The sequence below is a fragment of the Ranitomeya imitator genome, chromosome 4 (genome assembly GCF_032444005.1).
Source record: "Ranitomeya imitator isolate aRanImi1 chromosome 4, aRanImi1.pri, whole genome shotgun sequence".
Lineage (NCBI taxonomy): Eukaryota > Metazoa > Chordata > Amphibia > Anura > Dendrobatidae > Ranitomeya > Ranitomeya imitator.
Genome location: NC_091285.1, coordinates 228,381,070 through 228,402,684, shown reverse-complemented (window position 1 = coordinate 228,402,684; position 21,615 = coordinate 228,381,070). Strand labels below are relative to the sequence as shown.

Here is a 21,615-nt window from a genome sequence, read left to right as displayed (position 1 = left end):
TGCTGTACTGTTCAGGTGAACAAACCTTGGAATATTAATACACAAATACTGTTGCCTGACATAAAAGGGAAGAGTATCAAATAATGGACTTGTAGTTTGTGAGCCCTCGCGGGCAGGGTCCTCTCTCCTTCTGTACCATTGTGACTTGTTTAGTTTAAGATTATTGTACTTGTTTTTAATTATGTATACCCCTCCTCACATGTAAAGTGCCATGGAATAAATGACACTATAATAATAAATAACACTGGAGAACACAATTTTTTAGGAGTTAGGTCAGACAACTGTTCTTAACTAATTTTTGGATGCTGAATCCAGAAATGATCTCAGTTTTTCTCTAGCATGTCAAGTTTTTGAACTATAGGATTTTTGTCTTCTCAAAAATATGTAAACTACTGTACCTAAAAAGTGTTTTTTTTTTTTAAATAGTACAAATAGGCATTTACGACGAGAGGAAGAAGGAGCAGACATGATCTGAAACAAAGGAAATATGTACATATGTAAATAAAACACTGAGATGGAAAGTTACAAGCTTTGAAAACTAACAAAGATAAAAATCATAAAAGATATATAAATTACAACTAAGCGCCCAATGTAAAGAGAAAAGCTATCACAAATCCTATTTATTCCTACTATGATAAAATTTTTGTGTAAAGATATTGATAATTATGACGTATTGGGAGCTGCACACACCTCTCACCACACTGTCTCAGTTGTGACTACTCTTACAAGTTGCCACGTAGCTCTATATGAGTCGAATTGTAATCAGATAACAAGTCTTATTACAGATATCAGTGCAATTGTGCTTCTCTGGCAGGTAAGTTGTGGAGGAAAAACTTGACGTGCTAGAAAAAAACTGACTACCTTTTTGGAATCAGCATGCCAATTTTAGTATAAATCAGCTCAAAAACCTAACTCAACAGAAAATTTTTTTCAACTTGTTCCCCAGTGTAATAATACTAATAATAATAGTAATGGACTTAAAGTACCCTTTTATGAATACTCTGAACAATGGCATCCTTGCTGCTGGACACCTGCTGGAACTCCCAGGTTCTTAGAGGTTATGACTCAGGAATGCTTCACAATCACTCTATTGAAATCACAGGATGCAGGACCTTTTTAGATGCATGACCCTTAGCTGATCACCCTTTATCTGTCTGTTTACTGATTGCTAGGCCCTTTAATCAAAGGATTAGCTTCATGACTAGGGTTGAGCGAAACGGATCGTTCATTTTCAAAAGTCGCCGACTTTTGGCAAAGTCGGGTTTCATGAAACCCGACCCGATCCCTGTGTGGGGTCGGCCATGCGGTACGCGACTTTCGCGCCAAAGTCGCGTTTCGTATGACGCGCTTGGCGCCATTTTTTTCAGCCAATGAAGGGGCGTGGGCAGAGTGATGACATAGGTCTTAGGGGCGTGGACGCCTATCGCCATGTTGTCGCTTGTGCGCTGTAGCGATTTGCACTGTGTAACACCAGCTTTTCAGTTCAGGGACGGACGGAGGGGGGAGAGAGAGAGAGAGAGAGAAAAAAATAAATAAATAAAAAATTCCCATTGGCTTTGCATTGGGTTTCGTGTTTCGGTCGATCCTCGACTTTTCGCCATAATCGGCCGATTTCACTCGACTCGACTTTTGAGATAGTCGGGTTTCGCGAAACCCGGCTCGACCCTAAAAAAGTCAAGGTCGCTCAACCCTATTCATGACCTCTCCATTATCTACTGATATTGCTGATTCACATACCAGAATATTGTAGAAGTAAAGAATCTTCTTTTGCTCTTTAGGTTTTCAGTTAGAATTTATTATATGCTGCAGAGTCATAGCTAGGCTTGTTTCACCCGAGCTATAATTTGGTTTGTTGCCCAAACCTATACAGTGGGGAAAAAAAGTATTTGATACACTGCCAATTTTGCAAGCTTTCCCACCTACAAAGAATGGAGAGGGCTGTAATTTTTATCGTAGGTACATTTCAACTGTGAGAGACAAAATGCTTAAAGAAAAATTCGAGAAAATCACATTGTGCAATTTTAATGTAATTAATTTGCATTTTATTGAATGTAAAATTAAAAATAAATCAATGTTTTATACAATAGAAAACAGAACTTAAAATTTGCACAGAAATCTTTGTTTGCAATTACAGAGATCAGACATTTCCTGCCGTTCTTGACGAAGTTTGCACACACTGCAGCAGAGATTTTGGCCCACTCCTCCATACAGATCTTCTCCAGATCTTTCAGGTTTCGGGGCTGTCGCTGGACAACACTGAGTTTCAGCTCCCTCCAAAGATTTTCTTTTGGGTTCAGATCTGGAGACTGGCTAGGCCACTCCGGGATCTTGAAATGTTTCTACTGGAGCCACTCCTTAGTTGCCCTGGCTGTGTGTTTCGGGTCACTGGAAGACCCAGTTAAGACCTATCTTCAGTGCTCTTACTGAGGTAAGGAGATTGCTGGCAAAAATCTCACAATACATGACCCCATACATACTTCCTTCACTATGGTGCAGTCTTCCTGTCCCCTTTGCAGAAAAGCACCCCCAAAGTATAATGTTTCCCCTACCATGCTTCACGATTGGGATGGTATTCTTAGGGTTGTACTCATCCTTCTTCTTCCTCCAAACATAGTGAGTGAAGTTGACACCAAAAGTTCTATTTTGGTCTCATCTGACCACATTACCTTCCCACATGTCTCCTCTGGATCATCCAGATGGTCATTGGCAAACTTCAAACGGACCTGGACATGTGCTGGTGGGAGCAGGGGGACCTTGCAGGCCCTGCAAGATTTTAATCACAGCATAGTGTGTTACTAATGGTAATGTTTGAGACTATAGTCCCAACTCACTTCACATCATTTATTAGGTCCTCCCATATAGTTCTGGGCTGATTTTTGACCTTTCTCAGAATCATCATTACCCCACCAAGGTGAGATCTTGCATGGAGCGCCAGACCAAGGAAGTAATCTTGCGTTACTTCCATTTTCTAATAATATATATAAAATCACAGATCTCTCCATTCTTTGTAGGTGGGAAAACTTGCAAAATGAACAGTGCATCAAATACTTATTTTCCTCACTGTACTTACAGTAATTACCATGACCAGGGCAGAGTGGCTTGTCATCTTCCTCTCCCTCCAGCATCTGAAGAATAAGCTCATCTAATTTACCCTCCTGATGACTCGGTTCTACATTCGTGTTGCCACTTTTCTTTGACACCATTATTTCATGTTTCTGCTCACTGAGTGAAAATGACGACCTGAGTGAGTGTGAGTTTGGCAAAGTTAACACTAACATGAATACTTACAATACAGCTGGAAAATCCGATTCCACCCATTTTAGGGCTGATATAATTCCAGACCCCAATACTTCCTCTACGTATTCTCTGGCCCACAGAAAGCTCCAGGAAGAAAAGTGGAATTCCAATAACTAATAGAAGTATTAAATATGGCACCAGGTAAGCCCCTGGAAGGAATATAAAAGTAAAATTAAGGATATTTAATCCTACTACATGGTAGAGATAATGAACCAGAATACAGATCTTTGTCATTTTAGCATATGTACATACAAATATAGTCCATAAGAAAACAGACTGTAAAACAAATAGGTCTGGAGCCTGAAAGGGAATCTCTCAGCTGATTCATGCTGCCCGAAATATGGACAACGTTAATCAGAGACTGGCTCAGTTATTAAAGCCATGTATGTTACAATTTCAAACGATGCGGCATTTCAGGGAAAACACACATGTGTGTACAGTGAGAGTCCTGTCAGTCTAAGGGTACAGGGCAGAGAGAAGCCACCATGGACCTGTCTCTTGGACTAGTCATCCTAGTCAGATAACCCCAGACTGGATGCAGCTTTAGAGAGTCAAACTTATACAAGTGCAAAAATGATCTTGCTCTCTTATTCATGCTGCTCATGGTTTGGGCAGCAGAAATCCGGTGATAGGTTCCCTTTTATATGAGAGTGTGCATGAGGTGTTGTAGTAGCTTTCTGTTAATTTGTAAAGCTTGTTGTACCATTGGCAGCAACTCCATATTGTACTGAGCAGTGACCCTTCTGATGCACCGCGACCCCTTTAATCATCTGATTTGTAGTGGTACCAGGAATCTGACCCCCAGCCATCTGATTCATATGATCTACCCTACACATATGTCAGCAAAAATAATTTCACAGACAACCCCTTAAATCTTCATGGAAAGGGGCAACTAAATCAGGAAATTGTGAAAAGCTTTTATTGGTATGCTAAATCTCAGAAGTAACAGGTTCGTAAAGACTACAAGAGAAATATCTTACAGTCATGTCAGGATAACCTGCAGGAGATCAGTTCTCCACCAAAACCAGAAAGAGATTCCAGAAGTTAAAATAAAACAGCATTTTTTATACCTGTTATTTTAGCCCATTTCATAGAATAATAAAATGTTAGAGTTGGAAGGGACCTCCGCGGTCATTGCTTCCAACCCCCTGCTCATTGCAGGATTCAGTAAACCATCTCAGACAGATGTCTGTCCAGCCTCTGTTTGAAGACTTCCATTAAAGAAGACCTCGCCATCTCTCGTGGCAACCTGTTCCTCTCATTGATCACCCTATCTGTTGAAAAGTTTTTTTTAATATCTAACCTATATCTTCTACCTTTCATTTTCATTTCATTGCTTCTCATGTATCCATGTCCAAAAGAGAATAATGATGACCCCTCTACACTATGACATCCCTTCAGATATTAATAGACAGCTATTATGGCTCCTCTTAGCATTCTTTTTTGCAAGCTAAATATTCCCAGATCCTTTGCATAGCGCTGACTCAAATTTTTCGTAGTTCAGACTATTTTATGGAGACCCCTCCTGAGTGAGGTAGAAGCATGGCATAGTACTGAATAAAGTAGAAGATTTACAGAGGTACTTTACCAAACACCAGATTTGTATTATTGGGTAACACCTGTCACTGTCATATCATTCTCTAAATTTTGTATTCTGTTCTTTTCTTCTTCCAAAACTAATGATAAGTTGCACTAATTTGATTTTTATGCTGTTAATAATATACAACCATTATTTGTTAATTTATCATAATAGAGCATATTTATTTCTTACCGCCTCCATTCTTCTGGCACAAGTATGGGAATCTCCAAACATTTCCCAAGCCAACTGAAAAGCCAACTTGTGCGAGGATATACTGTAGTTTGCTGTTCCAGGCTGGTCGTTCATCATCAATATCAGATCCATCCTCAATATCTCTAAGCTTGTCCAACTCATCCTGGACCATCAGCTCACTCTTCTTAAAGCTTTCGTCGCATGAGTCTTCATTGGACAGCAGATCCTTAACCGAATCCACAACATCATCGTCCAGCTCTCTTTTAGCTACCTTACTGTTCTTAGGCATCTGAAGGTATAATACAGTTTCTGTATTGGCTCAAGATAGAAAGACAAATGTCCTCAAGTACTGGATCTTGACAGCAAAGTTGATCTTATAAAATAGGTTTACTTTTAAGTATTAGTTAAGTTTATATTTGCGTCATCACTGGCGACTTTCTCTAAACATCCATAGTGGTTGGTACCTATGAAAGAAATAGATGGCATATATACACATATTAGAATATAAGGTTTTAGTATATGAAAGTAATCTTCTTGGTTATTTTAACACCCGATTCATTGCTTCACTTTCAAAAGGAATTTTTAAATGGACTGTACAGAATATTTATTAACTGCTGGGGAAAAGCCAAGCATGAGATTAAAATGACTGTAATATTAGTTTGGAAGGATTATTTCACGTTCACAACTCATTATGTGAGGCATAATGGCTTTATTCAATGTAGCCCCCTTCTCTGAAGTACATTGCTAGAACTGGAATATACAGAATTGTTCCCACAGCATGAGGAAAGTTACCACACAAAACTTTCCCAGATTACAGTAGACCTTAAGATCGAGAGTCAAGGTTTTTATGGTTGAATACTGAAGGGTTAAAATTATTGGCCAGAATTGGAGAATACCTGTATAATTCTTTTCTAAAATATTCCTGACTGAAATGAAAAACAGAATTTTACTAAACTCCTATACTTGTGAACAAGCTCACCAGCCTGGTTTAGGAGACCTATCTGATAATATGCCAAAATCTGTTGACAGATCTGCGTTAACTTCCTCAGCCATCTTTTGTAAAATGTAATTTTTATGACACTATTACAAAATGTGTCACAATGGTAACTTAAATTAGAAAATACTGTTATGTGTATATGCACTATATGTACTGTACACATAGATATGGATACAGAGCTAGATCGAGAGATAGAGGGCGGTCTTCATCATTTTGAAAATAGATAGATCTCAACAAATGTTATAGGCCTTGTGTAAAATATAAATAAAGCCAATATAGTGATTAAGTGGTTTAGATTTTGAAAATATTCAAAGATCCCAGGTGAGGAACTGTATCTTTTGTAAAGACTAGGTCAAACTTTCAAAAGTTTGTCAAAAGTCTTAATTTAAAGGTTACTCCCATATTTAGAAGTTATCATCTATCCATAGGCTAGGTGATAATTTGGTGGTTGCATGAAGTTTGACCAATGAATCTCCACCGATTTATGAGAACAGGACTAAATGGTGCAGAGGCCAGGTAGGCTCACCAACACTCTATTTATACTCAGACTGCCAACAAAAAGCGGAGCGCTGTATTTGGCCAACTCTGGCAGTCCCATAGAGAATGAAAGAAGAAGATGTTGGATTGCATGGCCACAACTTTGTTCAAACTTGACATTTAGAAGCCAGTTCTCGTGATCGGTGTTAGATATATTTGTTTTCTGATACCAAAAACGGAACATGCAGGGGACAAAATAATGGCTGTAGAAACAAAATAATAGGACTTTTTTTTAACCAAGGCCTGTTGGAAAGTTGGTTCAATCTTTATTTTAGATGTATTAACATTTTTAACCCCTTCATGATCAGAGTTTTTTTGTTTTTGCTTTTTCGTTTTTTGCTCCCCTCCTTCCCAGAGCCATTACTTTTTATTTCTTCGTCAATATGGCTATGCAAGAGCTTATTTTTTGCGGGACGAGCTCTACTTTTGAATGACAACATTGGTTTTAGCATATCTTGTACTCGAAAATGGGAAATAAATTCCAAGTACGGTGAAATTGCAAAAAAGTGCAATCCCACACTTGGTTTTTGCTTGGCTTTTTGCTAGGTTCACTAAATGCTAAAACTGACCTGCCATCATGATTTTCCAGGTCATTACAAGTTCATTGACACCAAACATGTCTAGGTTCTTTTTTATGTAAGTGGAGAAAAAAAATGTCAAATTTTCCAAGACCCGTGGCGTCATTTTTCATGATCTTGGATTGGGTGAGGGCTTATTTTTTGTTTGCCGAGCTGACATTTTTAATGATACCACGTTTGTGCAGATATGTTCTTTTGATCGCCCGTTATTGCATTTTAATGCAATATCGCAGCAACCAAAAAAACGTAATTCTAGTGTTTTGATTTTTTTCTCACTACACCGTTAAGCGATCATGTTAATCCTTTTTTTATTGATAGATCTGGTGATTCTGAATGTGTTGACACCAAATATGTCTTTGTTTGATTTTATTTTTATTGTTTCATTTTGAATGGCGCAAAAGGGGGGTGATTTAAACTTTTACATATTTTTTTTTTCATATTTTTAAAAACATTTTTTTTTATTTTTCCATGCTTCAATAGCCTCCATGGGAGGCTAGAAACTGCCACAACTCGATTTCCTCTGCTACATAAAGGTGATGCTCAGATCGCCCCTATGTAGCAGAATTACTGCATTGCTATGAGCACTGACCATAGGGTGGTGCTCATACCAATAAGGCATCAACAACCATAGAGGTCTTCATGGGGGTCTTGGGGGGGTCAGCGGTGCTCGTATTTCCAGCCTGATGGCTGTAAGCGCATGTTAAATGCAGCTGTCAGAGTTCGACAGCAGCATTTAAATAGTTAATAGGCATGGGCGGATCGCGATTCCGCCCTCGCCTATTGTGGGCACATGTCAGCTGTTGAAAACAACAAGTATCCAGATAATGGCAATAATATTTGATCCTACAGGATTCAAAAAGGACAAGGATTTAGCAGTAACAGGAGTAGATACTTGGCTGTAAAAGTATAAGTGGAGGATCTACAGTAATGGCCAAAAGTATTGACATCCCTGCAATTCTGTTAGATAATACTCATTTTCTTCCTGAAAATGATTGCAAACACAAATTATTTGGTATTATTATCTTCATTTAATTTGTCTTAAATGAAAAAAAAAAAAAAAGAGAATGAAGCAAAAAGCAAAACATTGATCATTTCACACAAAACTCCAAAAATGGACCGGACAAAAGTATTGACACCCTCAGCCTAATACTTGGTTGCACAACCTTTAGCCAAAATAACTGCGACCAACCGCTTCCGGTAACCATCAATGAGTTTTTTACAATGCTCTGCTGGAATTTTAGACCATTCTTCTTTGGTAAACTGCTCCAGGTCCCTGATATTTGAAGGGTGCCTTCTCCAAACTGCCATTTTTAGATCTCTCCATAGGTCTTCTATGGAATTCAGGTCTGGACTCATTCCTCGCCACCTTAGAAGGCTCTAGTGCTTTCTCTCAAACCATTTTCTAGTGCTTTTTGAAGTGTGTTTTGGGTCATTGTCCTGCTGGAAGACTCATGACCTCTGAGGGAGACCCAGCTTTCTCACACTGGGCCCTACATTATGCTGCAAAATTTGTTGGTAGTCTTCAGACTTCATAATGCCATGCACATGGTCAAGCAGTCCAGTGCCAGAGGCAGCAAAGCAACCCCAAAACATCAGGGAACCTCCACCATGTTTGACTGAAGGGACCGTGTTCTTTTCTTTGAATGCCTCTTTTTTTCTCCTGTAAACTCTATGTTGATGCCTTTGCCCAAAAAGCTCTACTTTTGTCTCATCTGACCAGAGAACATTCTTCCAAAACATTTTAGGCTTTTTCAGGTAAGTTTTGGCAAACTCCAGCCTGGCTTTTTTATGTCTCGGGGTAAGAAGTGGGGTCTTCCTGGGTCTCCTACCATACAGTCCCTTTTCATTCAGATGCCGATGGATAGTACGAGTTGACACTGTTGTACCCTCGGACTGCAGGGCAGCTTGAACTTGTTTGGATGTTAGTGGAGGTTCTTTATCCAACATCCGCACTATCTTGCGTTGAAATCTCTTGTCAATTTTTCTTTTCCGTCCACATCTAGGGAGGTTAGACACCGTGCCATGGGCTTAAAACTTCTTGATGACACTGCGCACGGTAGACACAGGAACATTCAGGTCTTTGGAGATGGACTTGTAGCCTTGAGATCGCTCATGCTTCCTCACAATTTGGTTTCTCAAGTCCTCAGACAGTTCTTTGGTCTTTTTTCTTTTCTCCATGCTCAATGTGGTACACACAAGGACACAGGACAGAGGTTGAGTCAACTTTAATCCATGTCAACTGGCTGCAAGTGTGATTTAGTTATTGCCAACACCTGTTAGGTGCCACAGGTAAGTTACAGGTGCTGTTAATTACACAAATTAGAGAAGCATCACATGATTTTTGCCAATACTTTTGTCCACCCCCTTTCTTATGTTCGGTGTGCAATTATATCCAATTTGGCTTTAGGACAATTCTTTTTGTGTTTTTTTTCATTTGAGACAAATTAAATGAAGATAATAATACCAAATAATTTTTGTTTGCAATCATTTTCTGGAAGAAAATGAGTATTATCTGACAGAATTGCAGGGGTGTCAATACTTTTGGACATGACTGTAATTCCTATGCTAATTATCTAATCTACCATTTTCACATATATTTCCATTCATCTTCTTTACTCATATCACCTCAGTTCCTAAAGGAAAATTAACTTAATATATTTTTTAATAAAACTTTTTTTTTCTTGACAAGAGAACAAATCTCACATCTTCTGCTTCAAAAATTAAATGAGAATGTAACTTGGAAAGACAAATTATTCTGAATAATCATAAATATCTTATTCACATGACATACTCAAAGAAACTTCAAAGCTATCAATATAGCCGTTTGAAAAGTTTGCCAAAAATGAAATGGCAGTAGAGTTTCCATCATGTGACAACAGTCCTCTGAGGATTAAAGAGAAAAAAAAGTTAATTTCCATAGTTTCAGTAGCCATAGAAATGCAACTGTTTTATCCAATGCCGCATATTGCGTATTTATCTGACAAGTGCACTTAGGCATTTGGAGGATATGTACCAAGAATGTGAATTTGTGAACATTTATTTCCAGCTCTCCCACCTCTATGCGTCAAAATCTTAACATCATGAACCTTGGGTTTTTAAGATATAGTTCCACAGAAAGTAGGATTTAAGTTGGACTTTATTAGACATTATTTTATTATTTCATACATTGTTTATATATTTATAGGGGTTGTTGACACGGGAGGGTCATTCTGTGAAGTCTGAGACAACCGTTGTATATTATAATTTGTGTTATTATAATAAAATAATCGAGGAAAATTTGCTAAATTTGTTCCTCCTGTTCAAAAACATGTTATCATAAGCCATCTATTAGATGGTAATTCTGTCTTATTCCGAGAACCTACATAGACAGGATAACATGCAAGGATTCCTCCTATTTCTAAACATAGAGACTGTACATTGGCAAACAAAGTCCCATATGGCTCCATACAGCAGAGCCATAATTTATCTGTCTAAATGAAATAACAGGCTATAAATATAATGGAGGGTTTTCCAGTTTTATGGGAATAAAGCTTACTCATTGACATTCTGCCCCATTCTCATGTTTTCATTCTCGTGCCAGTTGCTGACGGTTGACGGTTGCTGAAAACTTTCCTACATCATCTAAGGTTTGTTGGGGTTTTTGCTACAATTGTATGTATCGTAGATCTGGTAAGTGCATCAGCAGAACAGGTCTCTCTCTTGTCCTGATCATTCCCTTATATGTTTCAGTGTATGGCCACGTTCACATGTTCAGTATTTGGTCAGTATTTTACCTCAGTATGTGTAAGCCAAAACCAGGAGGAATAATCAGAGGAAAGTATAATAGAAAAATATGCACCGCTTCTGCATTTATCACCCACTCCTGGTTTTGGAGTGCAAGTCTGTCTCTTGTTCTGATCATTTCTTTCTATGTATCAGTGTAAGGCCACATTCACATGTTCAGCATTTGGTCACTATTTTACCTCAGTATGTGTAAGCCAAAACCATGAGAGGAACAATCAGAGGAAAGTATAATAGAAACACGGCTCAACTTCTGTATTTATCACCCACTCCTGGTTTAGGCTTACAAGTCTCTCTTGTTCTGATCATTTCTTCCTATGTATCAGTGTAAGGCCATGTTCATATGTTCAGTATTTGGTCACTATTTTACCTCAGTATGTGTAAGCAAAAACCATGAGAGGAACAATCAGAGGAAAAGCCTAATTGAAACACGTCACCACTTCTGTATTTTTCCCCCTACTTTATTTTGGCTTACATATCTTGTTTCAAAATACTGACATAAATTCTGAAAGTGCGAACATGGTCTAACTAAGATGTATAAGCCCGAAGTGTGGATATTAGATTACAGAGAATCGACTAGACTGAATACAATTGCAGCAAACCCGCACTAGAGATTATGAAAATGAGGAGCTATTGAAATATAAATTAAATTACAAAGTTACTGAACTTTATTACACAAATAAAGATGATTATGACACCTTTTAAGGCCAGTCTGATAATGTGATATTTATCACCGTTACTTTTGGTTCTGAAGACATTTTGGCCCTGATTTATCAAACCTGGTGCTGCTCACGCCAGTCTTGATGAGGGTGTACGCTGGAGTCAGTGGTGCTGGATTTATTAACCGGCACGTGCCTCTTTATGAAATGGGCATGTCTACAAAGTTGGTTGCACCCCACCACACATTTTACTCTAGTCAAAGCCTGGAATAAGATTTCTAGTATAAGGGACTAATTCATGACAAACTGTGGCATCATGCCCCTGTCCCTCCACCCATCATCTTCACCTATTAGATGAAAATAGTGCAAAATGTTCCAACTTTCTAAAGTGATTTACGCCAAAATTGTGGCATAATCGCTTTGAAGAATTGGGGCCTTTGGGTTTCGATCACTCTAAAGCTGGCTTCACACTGTGTTTTAGCATTTTGACATGTTCCTGGACAGCACAGTGGTTCAGTGGTCAGTACTAATCGGGATGCAGGACTAGTGTCTTGGATTTGAATCTGACCAAGAGCAACTTCTGCATAGTGTATATTCTGACAATGTGTGAATGGCTTTTCTCTGGATGCTCAAATTACCAATCACTATAAAATAAATCCATACTGATAGGTAAGTTTAAAATTTACATTGTGAACCTCAATGGTCAGAGATTGATGAGTGTCTTGAAAATCGCCGTACTGCTCTTTGCAAGGTGGACCTACGGAGGTTTTGATTTTATATTTATGGATGTGTACTGACGTCATTTGTAGACAGTTCTGTGTGGATGTATGTAAATATGCACAGCACATACGTAGACGCATGGTACCCAAGATCCTAACTCAGGAACACAATACAAAATGATTGGACTAAACTAGAGTTGGGCAAAAAGATTCACAGGATACTGGTACAGTATCATGGTTAAGACGTTAGTCGAAACGCGTCGGAAGAACGCTGCCATGTGTGCATAATGCTGTAAGAAATTAGACTTATTTACAAGTGGTGTACCATAGGATACAACCCTTTCCTTTTTTTTAAAAAAATGAAGAAATAAATTTAGTGATTTTACTACATTCCTGCTGGATTCATCGATTTTTCTGTGGACTGAGTGCTCAACTTTTCCGTGCAGGAACAGGTGTGGAATAGCCGATAGTCAGGAGAGCTGACTATCTTTTGTTTTTTTGTGGATATATATGAACTTTTTAATTGATGACCTATCCATAGTATAGGTTATCAATCAATCAATCAATGTCTGCTCGGTCCGAGATGGACACCCGGCAACCTTGCCAATTAGCTGTTCTTAGTGTCTGCGGCAGGATACTACACATTTGCATCCTATTCAAATCAATAGGAGGTGGATGTGCTGTACCCTGCCACGGCCACTATCAGAAGATGGAGCTGAATTGCAAATGAGTAGTTCCGACTGGCGGCCGCCGGTGTGTTGGACCCTTGCCGATCAGACATTAATGACCTATCCTAGGAATAGGTTATCAATCAAACAGTAGTGGAGACCCTCTTTAATATACTCTTGGTATATGTATTGTTATTAAGTGGCAGTACTCTCAATCAACTTTGTCTAAGACATCTCATCCAGCCAACCAGTGCCCTGTAGAATGTTCTCTCTTCCTTTTGGATGGACATCTGGTGTGGCTGATATAAGACAGCCTTTTTTCTGGAAGCCAGTAAATTTACATCTTTTCGCAATTCACATTGTTTATAAATAAGTCTGCATTCATGAAAGTGTCTCTTCAATAAGAGCCATTAGAACTCTGAAGGTTTGCAACACAATGGCTCTATTGCATCATCAAGCAAATAGATTTTTTTCACTGATAATGCACTCACTAAAGAAATCAATGAGCTTTAATAGCAGTAGAAACATACACAAACATACACTAGGTTTTCGTGTCTCCCCTTTTTCTCATAGTTTGTAAGCTTGTGAGCAGAACCCTCATTCCTCTTGGTATCTGTGGATTTATGTGATTATTGTTATGCTGTAATGTCTTTTATTGTCTGTACAAGTCCCCTCTAAAATGTGAAGTGCTGCACAACATATTGGCGCTATAGAAATAAAATTATTATTATTATTATTATTATTACTAGGTTCAATCATTGTTAAGGAAACTAAGTCAATCAATTGTTCAATTGATATATACTATAGAACAGGGGTGTACAACATTTTCTCTTTTAATGCCTACATCATCAGATTGAACCAATCCCAGGGACCAGAATTAAAATCTAAGACATTTATGAAACATATACATCAAATCATATCTGATATGGTTCCTAGCTTATATGAGTTGCTAAAATTACTTCAATAGGTCAATGATCTGTGCCCACTGGACTAGTGGAAAACCTTCTCTTAATTATTAGTTAGATGGTCTAGCACATCATCACCGAATAATGTTGCACTTGGCCTACTAATCACAAGTGTGGCCTTACCAACTCATCACGCCTCTTCTAGAGTGCCACCTAGGTCAGAAGACTCCCAATCTACCAATGTATGGGGTAAAAGAAATTGCTATTAAGTTAACCCATCTCTGCTCCTACACTACATGCTGTTCCTCTTCTTCTCTCTGACATGAAAAATATATGTATATGGTTGGGGCTGCAAAGAAGGGCCTTAATAGTCATATGTGACCCCTCAGGATGGAGGTTTTGTACCAATGCTAAAGTAAAAGCTAAGATGTTGACAGCACAATCCAGATGGAAGTAGATCACCCAGTTTAAATCAACTACAGCATTTCTTCTCTAACCACTTGGCCAACATGTATGAGATATATATAAACATATATTCTATATATAGTGTAGATTAGCCTAAATACCATGTGTGAAACCCATTTAGTTCAGTAAAACATACTTATTTACTTTGGTAAAACCACCAAATCACCAAAACCAGAGGAACCAAACATCTGTGAGGTGAAAGTTATACAGCAAAAGCAAATGTCTGACCAGTTCTTATAGTTTTAAAGTAGATTTGCTCAGTTTCACATGTAAGTTTGTGTATAGATGTATTCGTGATGCCTGGAACAGCCAAAAAGTGCATAATTTTTAACATATAAAAGGTTGAACGTTCTTGGACATATTGCTATATGTTCTCTTTTGAAAGCAACTGTTCCCATGCTGGAGTGCTGCTGGAGAGTTCATGTTTAAAAGATGACAAGAATACAATGAACAGGGGCGTTCCACTCAGATGAAAAAGGGCCTATCCTTGTCATTGAGGAGAATAGAATTAAGAGGAATGGGAGGAGGAGGACACTTCTCTGCAAGCAAGGCAATCCACACAGCTTCATGCAGCAGCAGCAGCAGGGCAGGGTTTACTCTACCACAGTTTACATGGAGGAAGGGGGGCAATGGAGGCTGCCCTTGAAAGGCAATACACTACCACAGAGCATGGGCCGTACCGAGTTTTCCAAATATTCTAACTTGTCGGACACATTGATCGATAATATTTCCTGCGACTATTTATTCCAGGTCTTTTGTTCCTGCAGCTGAGCGATGGATATCAGAGACGCTATAGCAGTAGTAGCACCAACCTTCATCCCTTTATCCTCCCTGTCAGCTTATATGATTAGGAACCTGCATCGTCCTAATGAGATTTACTAGGGCCATCAAAAAGGGTAATGACATCAAGATTTAACCACAATTCTACCTTTTGACCTTCACAGGCGCCTGGGGCTGATATCAGTAGAAAATGAATCATTCACATTGCGCAGACGTAAAGGGCTTCTTCATCCGGTCAATACCGTATATCTACTCTGAAATGAAATAAGAAGTAGCAATTGTTTGACCTAGACAACATCTCTAACTAGGTAGTCTATTCTTTTATTTTTTACAATTCCATAATATAACATCCATATCTCTAGTCCTATAAAATAGGTGCCGGCTCTCCTTAGCTACATAATGTAATAAAGCCGCGTCCTGCTAGGCGGTTGATCATCTTCCTATGATGTATGGACACCTACATGGCAGTAAGAAGAAGAATGCCACCTGATTTCCAACCACAAGCACACTGGCGGGAGCACTAGCTGCAGACATGTGGCGGACACACACTCTCCATCCCATGGTCGAGTCTGTTTAGGAATAAAATCCCATCAGCATCAGAAAGGCCTCCAGTGCTTTGTAAGGATCAGCACGCAGCATCACCACCGCACATAAAATCCTTTCACCTCCCCTCCACATCAATAAAATATTGGTTAGAAAATGATACACCTTACCTCCCTAAGGAAAGAAGATGAGGCTGATGGGTGATGTGATCAGAGAGCACGCCTGCTGTGTATACACTGGGTGATGATGACGGATCTGCACATGTTCCATCAGAGCTGGGTTAAGAGGAGGAATGAATGGGAGGAGACTATGGTGTCTGATACAAATCCACCTCATACAAGCTGTAGCAAGCTGCCTGCATCACGCTGGTCCCAGGGAGTGGTCCATACGCAGGGCATGAGAGTCTTCTGAGCTCACCCTAAATTATCTCTTAGGTCTGGGCTAATAATTGATTGCGAAATAAAGTATTTATCCAAATCCTAAGTAATGCCTAATATGTTATTATAGCATAGATCTAATATCACTGTGAAACAAATTATATTTAAGACTATTGTTGTTGCCTGTTGTGTATTTTCCATATCTACAGTGGGGCAAAAAAGTATTTAGTCAGTCAGCAATAGTGCAAGTTCCACCACTTAAAAAGATGAGAGGCGTCTGTAATTTACATCATAGGTAGACCTCAACTATGGGAGACAAACTGGGGAAAAAAAATCCAGAAAATCACATTGTCTGTTTTTTTAACATTTTATTTGCATATGATGGTGGAAAATAAGTATTTGGTCAGAAACAAAATTTCATCTCAATACTTTGTAATATATCCTTTGTTGGCAATGACAGAGGTCAAACGTTTTCTGTAAGGCTTCACAAGGTTGCCACACACTGTTGTTGGTATGTTGGCCCATTCCTCCATGCAGATCTCCTCTAGAGCAGTGATGTTTTTGGCTTTTCGCTTGGCAACACGGACTTTCAACTCCCTCCAAAGGTTTTCTATAGGGTTGAGATCTGGAGACTGGCTAGGCCACTCCAGGACCTTGAAATGCTTCTTACGAAGCCACTCCTTCGTTGCCCTGGTGGTGTGCTTTGGATCATTGTCATGTTGAAAGACCCAGCCACGTTTCATCTTCAATGCCCTTGCTGATGGAAGGAGGTTTGCACTCAAAATCTCACGATACATGGCCCCATTCATTCTTTCATGTACCCGGATCAGTCGTCCTGGCCCCTTTGCAGAGAAACAGCCCCAAAGCATGATGTTTCCACCACCATGCTTTACAGTAGGTATGGTGTTTGATGGATGCAACTCAGTATTCTTTTTCCTCCAAACACGACAAGTTGTGTTTCTACCAAACAGTTCCAGTTTGGTTTCATCAGACCATAGGACATTCTCCCAAAACTCTTCTGGATCATCCAAATGCTCTCTAGCAAACTTCAGACGGGCCTGGACATGTACTGGCTTAAGCAGTGGGACACGTCTGGCACTGCAGGATCTGAGTCCATGGTGGCGTAGTGTGTTACTTATGGTAGGCCTTGTTACATTGGTCCCAGCTCTCTGCAGTTCATTCACTAGGTCCCCCCGCGTGGTTCTGGGATTTTTGCTCACCGTTCTTGTGATCATTCTGACCCCACGGGGTGGGATTTTGCGTGGAGCCCCAGATCGAGGGAGATTATCAGTGGTCTTGTATGTCTTCCATTCTCTAATTATTGCTCCCACTGTTGATTTCTTCACTCCAAGCTGGTTGGCTATTGCAGATTCAGTCTTCCCAGCCTGGTGCAGGGCTACAATTTTGTTTCTGGTGTCCTTTGACAGCTCTTTGGTCTTCACCATAGAGGAGTTTGGAGTCAGACTGTTTGAGGGTGTGCACAGGTGTCTTTTTATACTGATAACAAGTTTAAACAGGTGCCATTACTACAGGTAATGAGTGGAGGAAAGAGGAAACTCTTAAAGAAGAAGTTACAGGTCTGTGAGAGCCAGAAATCTTGATTGTTTGTTTCTGACCAAATACTTATTTTCCACCATAATATGGAAATAAAATGTTAAAAAAACAGACAATGTGATTTTCTGGATTTTTTTTTCTCAGTTTGTCTCCCATAGTTGAGGTCTACCTATGATGTAAATTACAGACGCCTCTCATCTTTTTAAGTGGTGGAACTTGCACTATTGCTGACTGACTAAATACTTTTTTGCCCCACTGTATGTGCTGTTTGTTATGACTTTCCCTCTTTTTAGGATACACAATGACATCTACAGTTGCCGGAGCAGAAGGCATAGGAAAAGGAGAATAAAGTTCAGATCTTCAGAAATAAAGTCAAAATTTTGAAGAAATAATACATTTAAGTGCACAACTATGACCAGTTAAACTTTCATCTAAGAAATGTCTTTACAAGTGCAAGTTCAACAATAGACATCTTTGGAACAACGGTGTAATGTTAATAAAGTAATGATATAAAACTGTATAAAGATGAAGAGGAAGACAAAGACAAGGGTTTTTTTTATATCCTAGATGTGCTTCTTTTCTAAATACCATAGTATTTGAAGAGTTAAAATACCGGCATTGATGTACATGTTGCTTTGGTCAGGTGCACACAAAGGTCTCTAGCATAGGGTGCTAATTGTCTACAGATGCAACTTCAGTGTTATTTGTTGCAGCAGCAAAGTCAGTAAGAAAGCCAAAAAACACCTTTGAGGAGCCCCAAGTGAAGTACCATAGCAGCTAATATTGTGTGGCCATTAATACTATTGACCGCGATGAAGTCTAAGGGGGGATGGCTACAACATACTATTGCGTACCTAAAACCTTCCAAAACTTTTACTTCACTTTACCCCTTTAACCCCAAAGGTGGTTTGCACGTTAATGACCCAGCCAATTTTTACACTTCTGACCACTGTCTCTTTATGAGGTTATAACTCTGGAACACTTCAACGGATTCTGATGATTTGGACATTATTTTCTCATGACATATTGTACTTCATGATAGTGGTAAAATTTCTTTGATATTACCTGCGTTTATTTGTGTGAAAATGGAAATTTGGCAAAAACTTTGAAAATTTAGCAATTTTCCAAATTTGAATTTTTATGTCCTTAAATCACAGAGCTATGTCACACAAAATACTTAATAACTAACATTTCCCACATGTCTACTTTACATCAGCACAATTTTGGAACCCAAAATTTGTTTTGTTAGGGAGTTATAAGGGTTAAAAACTGACCAGCAATTTCTCATTTTTACAACACCATTATTTTTAGGGACCACATCACATTTGAAGTCACTTTGAGGGGTCTATGTGATAGAAAATACCCAAGTATGACACCATTCTAAAAACTGCACATCTCAAGGTGCTCAAAACCACATTCAACAAGTTTATTAACCCTTCAGGTGTTTTACAGGAATTTTTGGAATGTTTAAAAAGAAATGAACATTTAACTTTTTTTAAAAAAAAATTTTTACTTCAGCTCCAATTTGTTTTATTTTAGCAAGGGTAACAGGAGACATTGGACCCCAAAAGTTGTTGTAAAATTTGTCCTGAGTACGCTGATACCCCACATGTGGGGGTAAACTGCTGTTTGGGCGCATGGCAGAGCTCGGAAGGGAAGGAGCACCATTTGACTTTTCAATGCAAAATTGACTGGAATTGAGATGGAACGCCATGTCGTGTTTGGAGAGCCCCTGATGTGCCTAAACATTGAAACCCCCCAAAAGTGACACCATTTTGGAAATTAGACCCCCTAAGGAACTTATCTATATGTGTGGTGAGCACTTTGACCCACCAAGTGCTTCACAGAAGTTTATAATGTAGAGTGTTGTGAATTCTGTGGCAGAGCTCCCTCCTGTGGTCACAAGTGGTACTGCAGCTTCTGAGTTTCCTTCCTCAGGTGATGTGGTGAAGTCGTTAGGTGCTGCTCTATTTAACTCCACCTAGTGCTTTGATCCTGGCCTCCAGTCAATGTTCTAGTATTGGACCTGTTTCCTCCTGGATCGTTCCTGTGGCCTGCTGCTCTGCATAGCTAAGTTCCGCTTTTGCTATTTTGTTTGCTGTTTTTTTCTGTCCAGCTTGCTTATTTGTTTTTCTTGCTTGCTGGAAGCTCTGGGACGCAGAGGGTGTACCTCCGTGCCGTTAGTTCGGTACGGAGGGTCTTTTTGCCCCTATGCGTGGTTTTTTGTAGGGTTTTGTGTTGACCGCAAAGTTACCTTTCCTATCCTCGCTCTGTTCAGAAAGTCGGGCCTCACTTTGCTAAATCTATTTCATCTCTATGTTTGTCTTTTCATCTTAACTCACAGTCATTATATGTGGGGGCTGCCTTTTCCTTTGGGGTATTTCTCTGAGGCAAGGTAGGCTTATTTTCTATCTTCAGGCTAGCTAGTTTCTCAGGCTGTGCCGAGTTGCATAGGGAGCGTTAGGCGCAATCCACGGCTGCCTCTAGTGTGGTTGGAGAGGATTAGGGATTGCGGTCAGCAGAGTTCCCACGTCTCAGAGCTCGTTCTATGTTTTTGGGTTATTGTCAGTTCACTGTATGTGCTCTGACTTCTATGTCCATTGTGGTACTGAATTACCTTATCATAACAGTACTGGAGTCCCAAAGTACTAATGATTCTCAATAGAGGGAAAAAAGAAGTTCCGAGACCATTTTTTTTTCTCTGCACTGTGTTTTGCCTTTTTTTTCCCCTAGACATTTGGGTGGTTCAGGACACAGGTGTAGCGATGGACATTAAAGTTCTGTCTTCATGTGTGGATCAGCTCACGGCAAGAGTACAAAATATTCAAGACTTTGTGGTTCAGAATTCTATGCTAGAACCAAGAATTCCTATTCCTGATTTGTTTTTTGGAGATAGAACTAAATTTCTGAGTTTCAAAAATAATTGTAAACTATTTCTGGCTTTGAAACCTCGCTCCTCTGGTGACCCAGTTCAACAAGTTAGGATCATTATTTCTTTTTTACGTGGCGACCCTCAGGACTGGGCATTTTCTCTTGCGTCAGGAGATCCTGCATTAAGTAATATCGATGCGTTTTTCCTGGCGCTCGGATTGCTGTACGATGAACCTAATTCAGTGGATCAGGCAGAGAAAAATTTGCTGGCTCTGTGTCAGGGTTAGGATGAGATAGAGGTATATTGTCAGAAATTTAGAAAGTGGTCCGTACTCACCCAATGGAATGAAGGTGCGCTCGCAGCTATTTTCAGAAAGGGTCTCTCTGAAGCCCTTAAGGATGTCATGGTGGGATTTCCTATGCCTGCTGGTCTGAATGAGTCTATGTCTTTGGCCATTCAGATCGGTCGACGCTTGCGTGAGCGTAAATCTGTGCACCATTTGGCGGTATTATCTGAGCATAAACCTGAGCCTATGCAGTGCGATAGGACTTTGACCAGAGTTGAACGGCAAGAACACAGACGTCTGAATGGGCTGTGTTTCTACTGTGGTGATTCCACTCATGCTATCTCTGATTGTCCTAAGCGCACTAAGCGGTTCGCTAGGTCTGCCACCATTGGTACAGTACAGTCAAAATTTCTTTTGTTTGTTACCTTGATCTGCTCTTTGTCATCTTATTCTGTCATTGCATTTGTGGATTCAGGCGCTGCCCTGAATTTGATGGACTTGGAGTATGCTAGGCGTTGTGGGTTTTTCTTGGAGCCCTTGCAGTGTCCTATTCCATTGAGAGGAATTGATGCTACGCCTTTGGCCAAGAATAAGCCTCAGTAATGGACCCAGCTGACCATGTGCATGGCTCCTGCACATCAGGAGGTTATTCGCTTTCTGGTGTTGCATAATCTGCATGATGTGGTCGTGTTGGGGTTGCCATGGCTACAAGTCCATAATGCAGTATTAGATTGGAAATCCATGTCTGTGTCCAGCTGGGGTTGTCAGGGGGTACATGGTGATGTCCCATTTCTGTCAATTTCGTCATCCACCCCTTCTGAGGTTCC

The 21,615-nt window shown here is 39.7% G+C and overlaps 1 protein-coding gene across 1 annotated transcript in view; it reads right to left on the bottom strand.

Annotated features, from left to right (window-relative positions):
• SLC6A15 (solute carrier family 6 member 15) overlaps positions 1-15,960 on the bottom strand; it is a 69,458-nt gene extending 53,498 nt beyond the window's left edge. The window contains exons 1-3 of the mRNA XM_069764401.1: positions 15,870-15,960; positions 5,069-5,532; positions 3,289-3,446 (exon numbers count right to left, since the gene is read on the bottom strand). Coding sequence (XP_069620502.1) covers positions 3,289-3,446; positions 5,069-5,357 — 447 coding nt within the window. The 5' untranslated portion in view covers positions 5,358-5,532; positions 15,870-15,960. The remainder of the gene's footprint in view (positions 1-3,288; positions 3,447-5,068; positions 5,533-15,869) is intronic.
• Between the last annotated feature and the right edge of the window lie 5,655 nt (positions 15,961-21,615).